We start from the raw sequence: 16,187 nt of genomic DNA, 5'->3' as shown, positions 1-16,187 counted from the left end.
CAAACCCCCCCAGACTTCGGGACCCCCCAAGCCCCTTATGGACCCCCAGGACCCCCCAATGCCCCCCAGGACCCCCAATGACCCCAAACAGACCCCCAGACCCCCCAAGTGCCCCCCAACCCCCCCCAACAACCCCCAAGACCCCCCAATGATCCCAAACCCCCCCAAACTTGAGGACCCCCCAGGCCCCTTATGGACCCCCAGGCCCCCCCAGACCCCCCAGATCCCCCCAATGACCCCCAGGATCCCCAAAGACCCCAAACCCCCCAGACCTGGGGACCCCCCAGGCCCCTTATGGACCCCCAGGCCCCCCAAGACCCCATAAAGACCCCCAGGACCCCCCAATGACCCCAAACCCCCCCAGACTTGGGGACCCCCCAAGCCCCTTATGGACCCCCAGGACCCCCCAATGCCCCCCAGGACCCCCCCAAAGACCCCAAACCCCCCCCCCATCCCCCGTTACCGCGCTGGGGGAGGCTCCTGGACCCCTGGGGAGGCTCCGAGACCCGTGGGGGCGGCTCCGGGACCCCTGGGGGAGGCTCCGAGACCCGTGGGGGCGGCTCCGGGACCCCCGGGCCCGTTCGGCCTCCCCGGTTCCTCCCCCGGCGAGCGGAAGAAGCCGCGGAGGGAGACGGGAAACGGGCGAAACGAGTCCGGCTGAGCCACCTCGCGTCCCGCGCTCCTTCCGCGGGGTGCCGGGCGCCCTCAATTCCGCTTTTTCAGGCGAAACCGCGCGGTTTCCGTCAATTCCTCGCCTGGTTCATCCACCCCGGGGTTGGGCTGGGGCTCGCCGGCCGCGCAAAGGGCGGGAAAAGCCGCCTCCGCTCAGAAAATAGTCCCCGGCCGCCCCTCCGCGCATGCGCCGAGCGGCTGCGCAGCTGCGCCTCAAGACACGCCCCCAGTGTTCCGAGCCACGCCCCCGCGCCTCAAGCCGCGCAGCCAGTGTTCGAAGCCACGCCCCCAACGCTCGAAGCCACGCCCCCGCGCCTCAGCCCACGCCCCCCCGGTTAAGCAGCGCGGCCGGCGCTCGAAGCCACGCCCACAGCGCTCGAAGCCACGCCCCCGCGCCTCAAGCCGCGCAGCCAGCGCTCGAAGCCACGCCCACAGCGCGCCAAGCCACGCCCACAGCGCGCCAAGCCACGCCCCCGCCGGTCAAACCCCGCCCCCCGCGCATGCGTCCTGCGCCGCTCTGGGCCCGGAGGCCGCTTGAGGACACGGGCGGCTCCGCCGGCGGCCGCAGCTCCACGGGGGGGCCCATCCGCCCCCCCCCGCCCCCCCCGGGACCCCCGCGCCCGCCTCAGGTACCCCCGGGACCCCCCCCCGCTCCCCCGGCCCGCGTTCCGCTCTCTATGGTCCTCACCCCCTCACCCCGCTCCCAAGCAGGGCGGCGCTCTGGTCCGCCGGCGCAGTCTCTATGGCCCCGGCGCTGCGGGCGGGCGGGTGCGCCGCTCTGGGCGGAGGGGCCGCGTCTCGACTGCTCCCGCCGCGCCGCTCCAGCCGCCCCCCCGGAGCCGCTCTATGACCCCCGCCGAGCCGCGCGGCGCCGCTCGTCTCTATGGTAACCGCCGGTCAGAGCGGCCCTGGCTGTGGCTCCCTGCCGGAAGTGCGGCCCCGAAGCGGAAGTGGGGGGGTGAGGATGGGGAGAAAAGGGGGGGATGGGGGGGCTTGGGGGGCCTGGCGGGTCTGGGGGGCCAATGGGGGTTATGGGGTGTGTGGGGCCCATGGGGTCTGTGGGGCCATGGGGGTTATGGGGCTTATGGGGGTTATGGGGTCTGTGGGGCTATGGGGGTTATGGGGTGTGTGGGGCCAATGGGGTCTATGGGGCTATGGGGGTTATGGGGTCTGTGGGGCCAATGGGGTCTGTGGGGTTATGGGGTCTGTGGGGTTATGGGGCCAATGGGGTCTGTGGGGTCAATGGGTCTGTGGGGCCCATGGGATCAATGGGGGGTCTATGGGGGTTATGGGGCCAATGGGGTCTGTGGGGCCAGTTGGGGCTATGGGGTCAGTGGGGCTGTGGGATCTATGGGCCCAATGGGGTCTATGGGGCCAATGGGGTCTATGGGGCCAATGGGGTCTATGGGGGTTATGGGGTCTGTGGGGCCCATGGGGTCAGTGAGTCAGTGGGGTCTGGGGGGTCTGTGGGGCCCATGGGATCTATGGGGTCTATGGGGTCAGTGGGCCCATGGGATCTATGGGGTCAATGGGGCCCATGGGGTCAATGGGTCTATGGGGCCCATGGGATCTATGGGGTCAATGGGGTCTATGGGACCCATGGGATCGATGGGGTCTATGGGGCCCATGGGGTCAGTGGGTCAATGGGTCTGTGGGATCTATGGGGTCAGTGGGTCTGTGGAGTCAATGGGGTCTGGGGGGTCAATGGGGTCTATGGGGCCCATGGGGTCAATGGGGTCAATTGGGGGTCAATGGGTCCATGGGGTCACTGGGGTCTGTGGGGCCCGTGGGATCTATGGGGTCAATGGGGGTCAATGGGGCCCATGGGGTCACTGGGTCCATGGGGTCAATGGAGTCTATGGGGCCCATGGGGTCAATGGGGGGTCAATGGGGCCCATGGGGTCAATGGGGTCAATGGGTCCAGGGGGTCAATGGGGGTCAATGGGGTCAACGGGTCAATGGGGCCCATGGGGTCAATGGGGGGTCAATGGGTCCATGGGGTCAATGGGGTCAATGGGTCCATGGGGTCAGTGGGGGTCAGTGGGTCCAGGGGGTCAATGGGGTCAATGGGTCAATGGGGTCAATGGGTCAATGGGGTCAATGGGTCCATGGGGTCAATGGGTCAATGGGGTCAAAGGGTCAATGGGTCAATGGGGTCAATGGGTCAATGGGGTCAATGGGTCCATGGGGTCAATGGGTCAATGGGGTCAATGGGGTCAATGGGTCAATGGGGTCAATGGGTCCATGGGGTCAATGGGGTCAATGGGTCCATGGGGTCAATGGGTCAATGGGGTCAATGGGTCCATGGGGTTAATGGGTCAATGGGGTCAATGGGTCCATGGGGTCAATGGGTCAATGGGGTCAATGGGTCCATGGGGTCAATGGGTCAATGGGTCCATGGGGTCAATGGGTCAATGGGGTCAATGGGTCCATGGGGTCAATGGGTCAATGGGTCAATGGGGTCAATGGGTCCATGGGGTCAATGGGTCAATGGGGCCCATGGGGCAGACGGGGGGGGTTGGGTTCAGATTTGGCCCCATTGGGTTCAACCCCATTTGGGGGGGGGGGGGGCGGGGCCGTCCCTTCCCCTCCCCCCTCCCCCTCCCCCTTTAACCCCCCCTCCCCTCCCCTCCCCCGCAGGTGCCGCCCGCCCCCTCCCCCCACCCCCACCCCCCCCTCCCCCTCCCCCCGCGCGGGGCCGGACGCCATGAGCGGGGGAGGGGCGCCCTCCCCCAGCCCGGAGACGGGGGGCGGGGCCACGAGCGACGCCGCCCCTCCCCCCCCCCGCCGCCCCTCCCCCCGCGTGGCGGGAATTCTGCGAAGGCCACGCCCACGCCGCCGCCCGCCACTTCGCCCGGCGATTCGTCGCCTTCGTTAGCGCCCACCCCCAATTGGCGGCGGGGGGAGGGGCGGGGGCGGGGCCGGGGGCGGGGCCGGGCGGGGGAGGGGCGGGGCCGGGCGGGGCGGGGGCGGGGCCGGGGGGGGGAGGGGCGGCCGACGCCTTTTCCCGCCGCTTCGCCCGGCACTTCCTGGAGTGTTTCCACCAGGAAGTGGCCAAGGCCATGATGACGTCATCGGCGGGGGGGGGGGGGGGGGTGGGGCTGCCCCTCCCCCCCCCGCCGCCCCCCTCGGACAGCGAATCCTCCCCCTCCCCCACCCAGCTCAGCCCCGAGGGGGAGGGGATGGGGGGCGGGGGAGGGGAGGAGGAGGAGGGGGGGGAGGGGGGGGATGTGGGGGGCGGGGCTTCCCCCGCTTGCCCCTCCCCCCCCGCCGCCCCTCCCCCCCCCAAGCTGAAGCCCCGCAAACGTTTTTCCCTGCGCAAAATCCTGAGCTGGCGGGGGGGGGGGGCGGGGGGGGGAGGGGCCGGGGGGGGAGGGGCGGGGCCCAACGCCGACCCCGCCCCCTCCCGCCCCTCCCCCCCTTTTACCACCAACACCAACTCCAACTCCTCGGGGGGAGGGGCTGAGACCCCCGGCCCCGCCCCCCCCGCCCCTCCCCCGCACTGGGCTCAGCGCTTCCGCCTGGGCCGCCCCTCCCCCTCCCCCTGCCCCTCCCCCTCCCCTCCCCCGCCCCCCCCGCAGCGCGAGGGGACCCTCAACGTCCTCATCCTCAACGATGGGGGAGGGGCAGGGGGAGGGGCAGGGGGCGGGGCCGGGACCCCCCCCCGCTGGCGCCGCTGCCGCCTCCTCCTCCGCCCCTCCCCCCCGCCCGGGGGCGCCACCCTGGAGCTCTACGTGCCCCCCAAGGTGAGCGGGGGGGGCGGGGGAGGGGCGGGGGAGGAGAGGGGGAGGAGAGGGGGAGGGGAGGGGGAGGGGAGGGGGAGGGGCGGGGGAGGGGAGGGGGGGGCGGGGGAGGGGAGGGGGAGGGGCGGGGGAAGGGGGGGGGCGGGGGAGGGGAGGGGAGGGAGGGGCGGGGGGGGAGGGGAAGGGGAGGGGAGGGGCAGGGGTCGCTAGGGGTTAATGGGGGTAATTAATGGGGGTAATTGACGGGGTGATTAACGGGGGTAATGAAGGGGGTAATAAAGGGGTAATTAATGGGGTAATTAACGGGGGTAATTAAGGGGGTAATTAAGGGGGTAATTATCGGGGTAATGAAGGGGTAATTAAGGGGTAATGAAGGGGGTGATTAAGGGGGTAATGAGCGGGGTAATTAAGGGGTAATTAAGGGGTGATTAAGGGGTAATGAGGGGGTAATGAAGGGGGTAATGAAGAGGTAATTAAGGGGGTAATGAGCGGGGTAATTAAGGGGTAATTAAGGGGTGATTAAGGGGTGATTAAGGGGTAATGAGGGGGTAATGAAGAGGTAATTAAGGGGGTAATAAAGGGGTAATTAAGGGGTGATTAAGAGGTGATTAAGGGGTAATGAGGGGGTAATGAAGGGGTGATTAAGGGGAAATGAAGGGGTGATTAAGGGGTAATGAAGGGGTGATTAAGGGGTAATTAAGGGGTAATGAAGGGGTGATTAAGGGGTAATTAAGGGGTAGTGAAGGGGTGATTAAGGGGTAATGAAAGGGTAATGAAGGGGTAATGAAGGAGTAATTAAGGAGTGATTAAGGGGTAATGAGCGGGGTAAGGAGCGGGGTAACTGGGGCCCCTCCCCCAGGCCGCGCGGCCCCGCGCCAGCGTCCCCAGCGCCGCCCTCACCCTGGAGCTGCCCCCCCGCCAGAACACCTTCCTGCTCAAGGTCACCGGGTCACGCGGGGTCACGCGGGGTCACGGGGTCACGCGGGGTCATGGGGTGGTTGGGGTTATGGGGTCGTGGGGGTTGTGGGGTGGTTGGGGTTATGGGGTCACGGGGGTTATGGGGTCATTGGGGTTATGGGGTTGTTGGGGGTCATGGGGTCATGTGGGGGTCATGGGAGATCAAGGGGTCACAGGGCAGTCATGGGGTCACGTGGGGGTCATGGGAGGTCAGGGGGTCATGGGAGGTCACTATGGGTCACATGTGGGTCACATGGGTCAATGTGTGGGTCAGTGTGGGTCACTATGGGTCAATGTGTGGGTCACTGTGGGTCACATGGGTCGGTGTGTGGGTCACTGTGTGGGTCACGTGGGTTGCTGTGGGTCACGTGGGTTGCTGTGGGTCACGTGGGTCGATGTGTGGGTCACTATGGGTCACATGGGTCGCTGTGGGTCACATGGGTCAATGTGTGGGTCACTATGGGTCACGTGGGTCACGTGGGTCAATGTGTGGGTCACATGGGTCACTATGGGTCACGTGGGTCACGTGGGTCACGTGGGTCAATGTGTGGGTCACGTGTGTCACGTGGGTCACATGGGTCACTATGGGTCACATGGGTCACGTGGGTCACATGGGTCACATGGGTCAATGTGTGGGTCACGTGGGTCACATGTGGGTCACTATGGGTCAATGTGTGGGTCACTATGGGTCACGTGGGTCACTATGGGTCATGTGTGTCCCGTGTGTCGCTGTGGGTCACGTGGGTCACGTGTGGGTCACATGGGTCACGTGTGGGTCACATGGTTCCCGTGTGTGTCCCGTGGGTCGCTGTGGGTCACGTGTGGGTCACATGGTTCCCATGTGTGTCCCGTGGGTCGCTGTGGGTCACGTGTGGGTCACATGGGTCACTATGGGTCAATGTGTGGGTCACATGGGTCACGTGTGGGTCACATGGTTCCCGTGTGTGTCCCGTGGGTCGCTGTGGGTCACGTGGGTCGCTGTGTGGGTCACGTGTGGGTCCCATGGTTCCCGTGTGGGTCCCATGGGTCGCTGTGGGTCACGTGGGTCGCTGTGTGGGTCACGTGTGGGTCCCATGGTTCCCGTGTGTGTCCCGTGGGTCGCTGTGGGTCACGTGGGTCGCTGTGTGGGTCACGTGTGGGTCCCATGGTTCCCGTGTGTGTCCCGTGGGTCGCTGTGGGTCACGTGGGTCAATGTGTGGGTCACGTGGGTCGCTGTGTGGGTCACGTGTGGGTCCCATGGTTCCCGTGTGGGTCCCATGGGTCGCTGTGGGTCACGTGGGTCAATGTGTGGGTCACGTGTGGGTCCCATGGTTCCCGTGTGTGTCCCGTGGGTCGCTGTGGGTCCCGTGGGTCGCTGTGTGGGTCACGTGTGGGTCACGTGGGTCAATGTGTGGGTCCCGTGGGTCGCTGTGTGGGTCACGTGTGGGTCACGTGGGTCAATGTGTGGGTCACGTGGGTCGCTGTGGGTCACGTGGGTCAATGTGTGGGTCACGTGGGTCGCTGTGGGCCGCAGGTGGGGGATGGGCGCGGGTTCGCCCTCGAGGCCTCGGACCCGCGGGAGCTGCGGCGCTGGCTGGACGGCATCGGCCAATGGCTGCGGCCCCGGTAATTAACGCTAATTAACGCTAATTAACACTAATTAACAGTAATTAACACCCATTAACTACCCGTGTCCCTCCCCTGGCATCGGCCAATGGCTGCCGCCCCGGTAATTAACGCTAATTAACCCTAATTAACAGTAATTAACAGTAATTAACACCCATTAACTACCTGTGTCCCTCCCCTGGCATCGGCCAATGGCTGCGCCCCCGGTAATTAACCCTAATTAACCCTAATTAACCCTAATTAACACTGACATCCCTCCCCTGGCATCGGCCAATGGCTGCGGCCCCGGTAATTAACCCTAATTAACCCTAATTAACACTAATTAACACTGACATCCCTCCCCTGGCATCGGCCAATGGCTGCGGCCCCGGTAATTAACGCTAATTAGCGCTAATTAACCCTAATTAACACTGACATCCCTCCCCTGGCATCGGCCAATGGCTGCGCCCCCGGTAATTAACGCTAATTAGCGCTAATTAACCCTAATTAACACTGACATCCCTCCCCTGGCATCGGCCAATGGCTGCGCTCGGGGTAATTAATGCTAATTAGCAGTAATTAACAACCCCGAGAACTCATTAACCCCGTTATCCCTCCCCCGCCATTGGCCACAGGAGGTAATTAGTGCTAATTAAGACTAATTAACAGTGATTAATCAACATTAATTACCCCGAGCACCCGTTAACTTCAATTATCTCTCACCAGCGCGGTCACCAATTAATTAGCGATGATTAATTAACCTCAATTATGGTTTTCCCGCTCTCGCTTCCATTGTTTCCCGCCATGTTTTTCCCGCCATTTCTTTTCCCGCCATTTGATTTCCCGCCAATTCTTTTCCCGCCAATTCTTTTCCCGCCACTTCCGCCCCGTTTCCCGCCACTTCCGCCCCGTTTCCCGCCACTTCCGCCCCGTTTCCCGCCACTTCCGCCCCATTTCCCGCCACTTCCGCCCCGTTTCCCGCCACTTCCGCCCCATTTCCCGCCGTTTCTCCCCGCAGGGAGGACTCGGGGGTCCCCTCCCCCGCCCCGGACCCCCCGGAGCCGCCGCCGGAGCCGCTGGCGCAGGGTGAGCCCCAAAAACACCCAAATCGCCCCAAAACCGCCCCCAATCACCCCCGAAAGCCCCAAAATCACCCCCAGAATGCCCCGAATCCCCCCAAAAACGCCCCCCTTGGTCCCCATTGACCCCCATTGATCCCCATTGACCCCATTGACCCCCATTGACCCCGTTGATCCCATTGACCCCCATTGACCCTCATTGACCCCCATTGACTCCATTGACCCCATTGACCCCATTGACCCCCATTGACTCCATTGACCCCCATTGACCCCATTGACCCCCATTGACCCCCATTGACCCCCATTGACCCTCATTGACCCCCATTGACCCCATTGATCCCCATTGATCCCCCTTGCTCCCCATTCCCCCCATTGCCCCCCATTCCCCCTCATTGACCCCCATTGCTCCCCATTGACCCCCATTGACCCCATAGACCCCCATAGAGCCCCATAGACCCCCATTGATCCCCATTGACCCCCATTGACCCCGTTGACCCCCATTGACCCCATTGACCCCCATTGCCCCCCATTGCCCCCCATAGACCCCCATAGATCCCCGTAGACCCCCATTGATCCCCATTGACCCCATTGACCCCATTGACCCCCATTGATCCCCATTGCCCCCCATTGACCCCCATAGACCCCCATAGACCCCCATTGACCTCATAGACCCCCATTGCCCCCATTGACCCCCATTCCCCCCATTGACTCCCATTACCCCCCAATGTCCCCCCATGTCCCCCATTACCCCCCAATGTCCCCCCATGTCCCCCATTGTCCCCCATTGTCCCCTGACCCCCTTGTTGTGCCCCCCCAGGTGCCTACGGGGGCCTCGGGGACCCCCCATTGTCCCCGGGGTCGGGGGGGTCCCCGGAGCCGCCCCTCCCCCCCCCCGAGCTGCCCCCCCGCGTCCCCCTGGACGAGGCCCCTCCCCCACCGCCCCCCCCCGGCTGCGGCGACGGCCCCGACGCCCCCGGTGAGTCCGTGGGGGTCAGACCCCGATTTTGGGGGTGTACGGGGGGGTTGGATCTCAATTTGGGGGGCGTACAGGGGGGTCAGACCCCAAGTTGGGGGGTTTGGGGGTCTATGGGGGGTTCAGACCCGAATTTGGGGGGTGTATGGGGGGGTTAAGACTCTAATTTGGGGGTGTACGGGGGGGTTGGACCCCGATTTGGGGGGCGTACAGGGGGGTCAGACCGCAATTTGGGGGGCGTACAGGGGGGTGAGACCCCAAGTTGGGGGGTATAGAGGTCTATGGGGGGTTCAGACTCAAAGTTGGGGGGTGTACGGGGGGGTTGGACCCCAATTTTGGGGGTGTACAGGGGGGTTGGACCCCAATTTTGGGGGTGTACAAGGGGGTCAGACCCCAATTTGGGGGCTTTGGGGGTTAGGGAGGGGGATAAAGCCCGATTTGGGGGGTGTACGGGGGGGTTGGACCCCAATTTGGGGGCTTTGGGGGGTATGGAGGGGGATAAACCCCGATTTGGGGGGTGTATGGGGGGGTTGGACCCTTTGGGGGGTATGGAGGGGGATAAACCCCGATTTGGGGGGTGTACGGGGGGGTTGGACCCCAATTTGGGGGCTTTGGGGGGTATGGAGGGGGATAAACCCCGATTTGGGGGGTGTACGGGGGGGTTGGACCCTTTGGGGGGTATGGAGGGGGATAAACCCCGATTTGGGGGGTGTACGGGGGGGTTGGACCCCAATGTTGGGGTGTACAGGGGGGTCAGAGCGCAATTGGGGGGTGTGGGATGGTACAGGGGGGGGCACCCCGATTTGGGGGTTTATGGGGGGCTGTAACCCCCATTCCCCCTGTTTTCCCCCATTTCCTCCCATCCCCCAACTGACCCATTTCCCCCCGTTCCCCCCCATTCCCCCCCATCCCCCCCTTCCCCCCATTCCCCCCCATCCCCCCCATTCCCCCGATTCTCCCCCATTTTCCCCCCATCCCCCCCATTCCCCCCCATTCCCCATTTCCCCCCATCCCCCCTTCCCCCCTTTCCGCCCTTCCCCCCCTTCCCCCCTTCCCCCCCTTCCCCCCATTCCCCCCATTCCCCCCATCCCCCCATCCCCCCGTCCCCCCATCCCCCCATTCCCCCCCATTCCCCCTTCCCCCCATTCCCCCCCATCCCCCCATCTCCCCCATTCCCCTCTCCCCATTTCCCCCCATCCCCCCCTTCCCCCCATCCCCCCCTTCCCCCCCATCCCCCCATCCCCCCATTCCCCCCCATTCCCCATCTCCCCCATCCCCCCCCATTCCCTCCATCCCCCCCTTCTCCCCCCATTCCCCCCCATCCCCTCCATCTCTCCATTCCCCCCCATCCCCCCCATCCCTCCCATCCCCCCATGCCCCTGATTCTCCCCCCATCCCCCCATCCCCCATGCCCCTGGTTCTCCCCCATCCCCCCCTTCCCCCCCATCTTCCCCTTCCCCCCCATCTCCCCCATCTCCCCCATCCCCCCCATCCCCCCCATCCCCTCCATCTCCCCATCCCCCCCCTTCCCCCCATTCCCCCATCCCCCCATCCCCCCCATTCCCCCCATTTCCCCCCATCCCCCCCATCCCCCCCTTCCCCCCAATCTCCCCCATCCCCCCCATTCCCTTCATCCCCATTTCCCCCCATCTCCCCCATCCCCCCATCCCCCCATCCCCCCCTTCCCCCCCATCTCCCCCATTCCCCCCATCCCCCCATCCCCCATGCCCCCGGTTCTCCCCCATCCCCCCCTTCCCCCCCATCTTCCCCTTCCCCCCCATCTCCCCCATCCCCCCCATCCCCCCCATCCCCTCCATCTCCCCATCCCCCCCCTTCCCCCCATTCCCCCCTTCCCCCCTTCCCCCCATCCCCCCCATTCCCCCCATTTCCCCCCATCCCCCCCATCCCCCCCATCCCCCCCTTCCCCCCAATCTCCCCCATTCCCCCCATCCCCCCCATCCCCCCCTTCCCCCCCATCTCCCCCATTCCCCCCATCCCCCTCATCCCCATTCCCCCCCATCCCCCCATCCCCCATGCCCCTGGTTCTCCCCCATCCCCCCCATCCCCTCCATCTCCCCATCCCCCCCCTTCCCCCCATTCCCCCCATTTCCCCCCATCCCCCCCATCCCCCCATCCCCCCCTTCTCCCCCCCTTCCCCCCCATCTCCCCCATTCCCCCCATCCCCCCCATCCCCCCCATCCCCTCCATCTCCCCATCCCCCCCCTTCCCCCCATTCCCCCCATTTCCCCCCACCCCCCCATCCCCCATGCCCCCGGTTCTCCCCCATCCCCCCCATCCCCTCCATCTCCCCATCCCCCCCCCTTCCCCCCATTCCCCCCATCCCCCCATCCCCCCCGATTCTCCCCCCATTCCCCCCATCCCCCCATTCCCCCCATCCCCCCCATCCCCCCCTTCTCCCCCCCTTCCCCCCCATCCCCCCATCCCCCCATCCCCCCGATTCTCCCCCATCCCCCCATCCCTCCCATCCCCCCACCCCCCCATCCCCCATGCCCCGTTCCCCCCCCCCCCCCCGCAGGAGCCCCTCCCCCCGCGCCGCCCCCCGCCCCCGGCGCCGCCCCTCCCCCCGCTGTGTCCCCGCTGTGGCGGTTCCCCTGGTTCCACGGGACGCTCCCGCGCCTGCGGGCGGCGCAGCTGGTGCTGGCGGGGGGGCCGGGCGCCCACGGGCTCTTCCTGGTGCGCCAGAGCGAGACGCGGCGCGGGGACTACGTCCTCACCTTCAACTTCCAGGGGAAGGCCAAGGTGACGCCGCCGCGAGACCCCTACCCGCCTCTCCTGCCTTTCACGACCTTTTCCTTCCTTTTCCTGCCTTTTTACGCCTTTTTCCGCCTTTTTCCTGCATTTTTCCGCCTTTTTCCTGCCTTTTTCCACCTTTTTCCGCTTTTTTACTGCCTTTCTCCAACCTTTTCCTGCCCTCTTCTGCGCTTTTCCTGACCTTTTCCTGACCTTTTCCACCCTTTCCGGACCTTTTCCTGCCTTTTTCCTGCCTTTTTCCGCCTTTTTCTGCCTTTTTCCGCCTTTTTCCTGCCTTTTTCCGACCTTTTCCTGCCCTTTTCCTGACCTTTTTCGCGCTTTTCTGACCTTTTCCCGACCTTTTCTGCCCTTTTTCCGCCTTTTTCCTGCCTTTTCCCAACCTTTTCTGACCTTTTTCCTGCCTTTTTCCACCTTTTTCCGCCTTTTTCCTGCCTTTTTCTGACCTTTTCCGCCCTTTTTCCGCCTTTTTCCTGCCTTTTTCCGCCTTTTTCCTGCCTTATCCCGACCTTTTCAACCCTTTTCCCGACCTTTTCCTGCCTTTTTCCTGCCTTTTCCCGCCTTTTTCCTGCCTTTTTCTGCCTTTTTCCGACCTTTTACAACCTTTTCTGCTGTTTTCCTGCCCTTTTCCTGCCTTTTCCTGACATTTTTTGCCTTTTTCCTCGTCTTTTGTGCCGTTTTCCTGCCCTTTTCTGCGCTTTTCCACCCTTTTCCTGACCTTTTCCTGCCTTTTCCTCCCCTTTTCCTGCCCTTTTCCACACTTTTCCTACCCGTTTCCTGACCTCTTCCGCCCTTTTCCTGCCGTTTTCTGCGCTTTTCTGCCCTTTTCCTGCTCTTTCCTGTGCTTTTCTTGCTCTTTTCCCGACCTTTTCCTTTGACCCCCAAGTGTGGGGGTTTGACCCCCAAGTGTGGGGATTGGACGCCACAGGCGGGGTCTGCGAGGCCGTGGGCGGGGTCTATGACGTCACAGGTGACGTCACGTCCGCCCGTCCGTCCGCAGCACCTCCGTCTGTCCCTGAACGAGGGGGCGCTGTGACCCCCATTCAGACCCCATGTTATGAATGGGAATTGACGACCCAGACAGGACCCCCATGCTATCAATGGGGTTTGACCCCCAAGTGTGGGGATTGGACGCCACAGGCGGGGTCTGCGACACCATGGGCGGGGTCTCTGACGTCACAGGTGACGTCACGTCCGTGTGTCCCTGAACGAGGGGGCGCTGTGACCCCCATTCAGACCCCATGTTATGAATGGGAATTGACGACCCAGACAGGACCCCCATGTTATCAATGGGGATTGGACCCCCAAGTGTGGGGGTTTGACCCCCAAGTGTGGGGATTGGACGCCACAGGCGGAGTCTGTGACACCATGGGCGGGGTCTCTGACGTCATAGCTGACGTCACGTCCATGTGTTCCTGAACAAGGGGGCGCAGTGACCCCCATTCAGACCCCATGTTATGAATGGGAATTGACGACCCAGACAGGACCCCCATGCTATCAATGGGGATTGGACCCCCAAGTGTGGGGATTGGACGCCACAGGCGGGGTCTGCGACAGCATGGGCGGGGTCTCTGACGTCACAGGTGACGTCACGTCCGTGTGTCCCTGAACAAGGGGGCGCAGTGACCCCCATTCAGACCCCATGTTATGAATGGGAGTTGACGACCCAGACAGGACCCCCATGCTATCAATGGGGATTTGGTGCCCGTGAGTGGGGGTTTGACCCCCAAGTGTGGGGATTGGACGCCACAGGCGGGGCCTGCGAGGCCGTGGGCGGGGTCTCTGACGTCACAGGTGACGTCACGTCCGTCCGTCCGTCCGCAGCACCTCCGCCTGTCCCTGAACGAGGAGGCGCAGTGCCGCGTGCAGCACCTGTGGTTCCAGTCGGTGCTGGACATGCTGGAGCATTTCCGGGTGCACCCCATCCCCCTCGAGTCCGGGGGGCCCAGCGACGTCACCCTGCTCAGCTACGTCGTGGCGGCCCAGCGGCCAATGGGTGAGCACCACGCGGGTCACGTGACGCCCCTGACCCCCTCCCCAACCCCCTGACCCCCATGTACCACGGCCCCCCGTGTCCCCGTGTCCCCCCATGTCCCCCCATCCCCCTCGAGTCCGGGGGGCCCAGCGACGTCACCCTGCTCAGCTACGTCGTGGCGGCCCAGCGGCCAATGGGTGAGCACCACGCGGGTCACGTGACGCCCCCGACCCCCTCCCCGTCCCCCTGACCCCCATGTACCACGGCCCCCCGTGTCCCCGTGTCCCCCCATGTCCCCCCATCCCCCTCGAGTCCGGGGGGCCCAGCGACGTCACCCTGCTCAGCTACGTCGTGGCGGCCCAGCGGCCAATGGGTGAGCACCACGCGGGTCACGTGACGCCCCCGACCCCCTCCCCAACCCCCTGACCCCCATGTACCACGGCCCCCCGTGTCCCCGTGTCCCCCAATGCGCCCCCATGTGTCCCACGTTATCCCCTCATATCCCCCCATGTGTCCCCTCCTGTCCCCCCATATCCCTCAATGTCCCCCCATGTGTCCCCCCATATCCCCCCATGACCCCCAATGTCCCCCCATGTGTCCCACATTGTCCCCCCATATCCCCTCATGTCCCCTTATATCCCCCCATATCCCCCCATGTGTCCCCTCCTGTCCCCCCATGTCCCCCCATATCCCCCCGTGTCCCCCCATGTGCCCCACATTGTCCCCCCATGTCCTCTCATGTCCCCCTATATCCCTTTATATCCCCCCATGTCCCCCCATTGTCCCCCCATGTGTCCCCCAATGTTCCCCATTGTCCCTCTATATCCCCCATGTCCCCCCATACCCCCATTGTCCCCCCATGTCCCCCCATGTCCCCCATATCCCCCCATGTGTCCCCCCATTGTCCCCCAATGTTCCCCATTGTCCCCCTATATCCCCAATGTCCCCCCATATCCCCCATTGTCCCCTTGGTGTCCCCCCATGTGTCCCCCATTGTACCCTGCATTGTCCCCCCCATGTGTCCCCCATTGTCCCCCCAATGTGTCCCCAATTGTCCCCCCATGTATCCCCCATTGTACCCCCCATTGTCCCCCCCATGTGTCCCCAATTGTCCCCCATGTGTCCCCCATTGTCCCCCCATGTATCCCCCATTGTACCCCCCATTGTCCCCCCATGTGTCCCCCATTGTCCCCCCTTGTCCCCCCATGTCCCCATGTGTCCCCCCGTATCCCCCCATTGTCCCCCATTGTCCCCAATGTCCCCCATGTCCTCCATATCCCCCCATGTCCCCCCATGTCCCCCCCTATCTCCCAATGTCCCCATTGTCCCCGTGTCACCCCACACACCCCCATACTCTCCATGTCCCCCATGTCCCCCCATGTCCCCCGATGTCTCCCAATGTCCCCATGTCCCCCCATGTCCCCCAAAGTCCCCATGTCCCCATATCCCCCAATGTCCCCATTGTCCCCAACGTCCCCATGTCCCCCAATGTCTCCATGTCCCCCCATGTTCCCATTGCCCCCGATGTCCCCAATGTCCCCATGTCCCCATGTCCCCCATTGCCCCCAATGTCCCCATTGTCCCCATGTCCCCCAATGTCCCCATGTCCCCCCATGTCCCCCAATGTCCCCATTGTCCCCAATGTCCCCAATGTCCCTAATGACCCCATTGTCCCCATGTCCCCCCATGTCCCCAATGTCCCCAATGTCCCCATTGCCCCCAATGTCCCCAATGTCCCCATGTCCCCATGTCCCCCATTGTCCCCAATGTCCCCATGTCCCCAATGTCCCCCAATGTCCCCAATGTCCCCATTGTCCCCAATGACCCCAATGTCCCCCCATGTCCCCCAATGTCCCCAATGTCCCCATTGTCCCCCCATGTCCCCCCATGTCCCCCAATGTCCCCAATGTCCCCATTGTCCCCCCAGGCCGCGACCGCTCCGGGAGCCGTTCGGCCACCGACCCCGAGGAGCTGTGAGTGCCACCGGGTGGGGGAGGGGACACGGGGGACACGGGGGACATTCCCTCCCCCCCCCATGTCCCCAACCCCCCCATTGACCCCTCCCCCGCTCCCACAGGGCCGAGCAGCTCCCGTGACCACGACCCCCCCCCCGCCCCTCCCCCCCTTTGGTACCCCCCTCCCCCCAAGGGGGGGTCCCAGGTACTGCGGGGGGAGGGGCGCCCCCGAGCCCCCCCGGGGTGGGGGGGAAAGCGGCGCCGGTTTTGGAAGAAAAGCGGAAAATCGGAGATTTCGGTCTCGTTTTGGGGGGGGGGGGGGAGGGGCGGGGGGGGAGGGGCTGCGCCGAGGGGGGGGAGGGGCGGGTTTGGGGGGGAAATGGGGGTTTTGGGGGGGGAAACGGGGGTTTTGGGGTCGGGGGGGTGGGGGAGGGGCGGCGGGGGTGGGGGTGGGGGAGGGGCCGCCCGGCTCTAATCCGG

General features: G+C 64.9%; 1 protein-coding gene across 1 annotated transcript; it reads left to right on the top strand.

The window, feature by feature from the left end:
• Positions 1-3,398: 3,398 nt before the first annotated feature.
• SH2B1 (SH2B adaptor protein 1) lies at positions 3,399-15,913 on the top strand (the record flags this gene model as incomplete). Its single annotated transcript, XM_071801331.1, has 9 exons — positions 3,399-4,418; positions 5,275-5,355; positions 6,886-6,977; positions 7,975-8,042; positions 8,853-9,011; positions 11,545-11,768; positions 13,602-13,773; positions 15,680-15,725; positions 15,830-15,913. Coding segments are annotated over 9 exons (1,881 nt in total), but the record flags the coding sequence as incomplete, so codon positions are not given.
• Between the last annotated feature and the right edge of the window lie 274 nt (positions 15,914-16,187).

This window comes from Patagioenas fasciata, chromosome 37 (genome assembly GCF_037038585.1).
Source record: "Patagioenas fasciata isolate bPatFas1 chromosome 37, bPatFas1.hap1, whole genome shotgun sequence".
In the NCBI taxonomy this organism is placed as follows: Eukaryota; Metazoa; Chordata; class Aves; order Columbiformes; family Columbidae; genus Patagioenas; species Patagioenas fasciata.
This window is presented reverse-complemented; position numbering and strand designations above follow the sequence as displayed.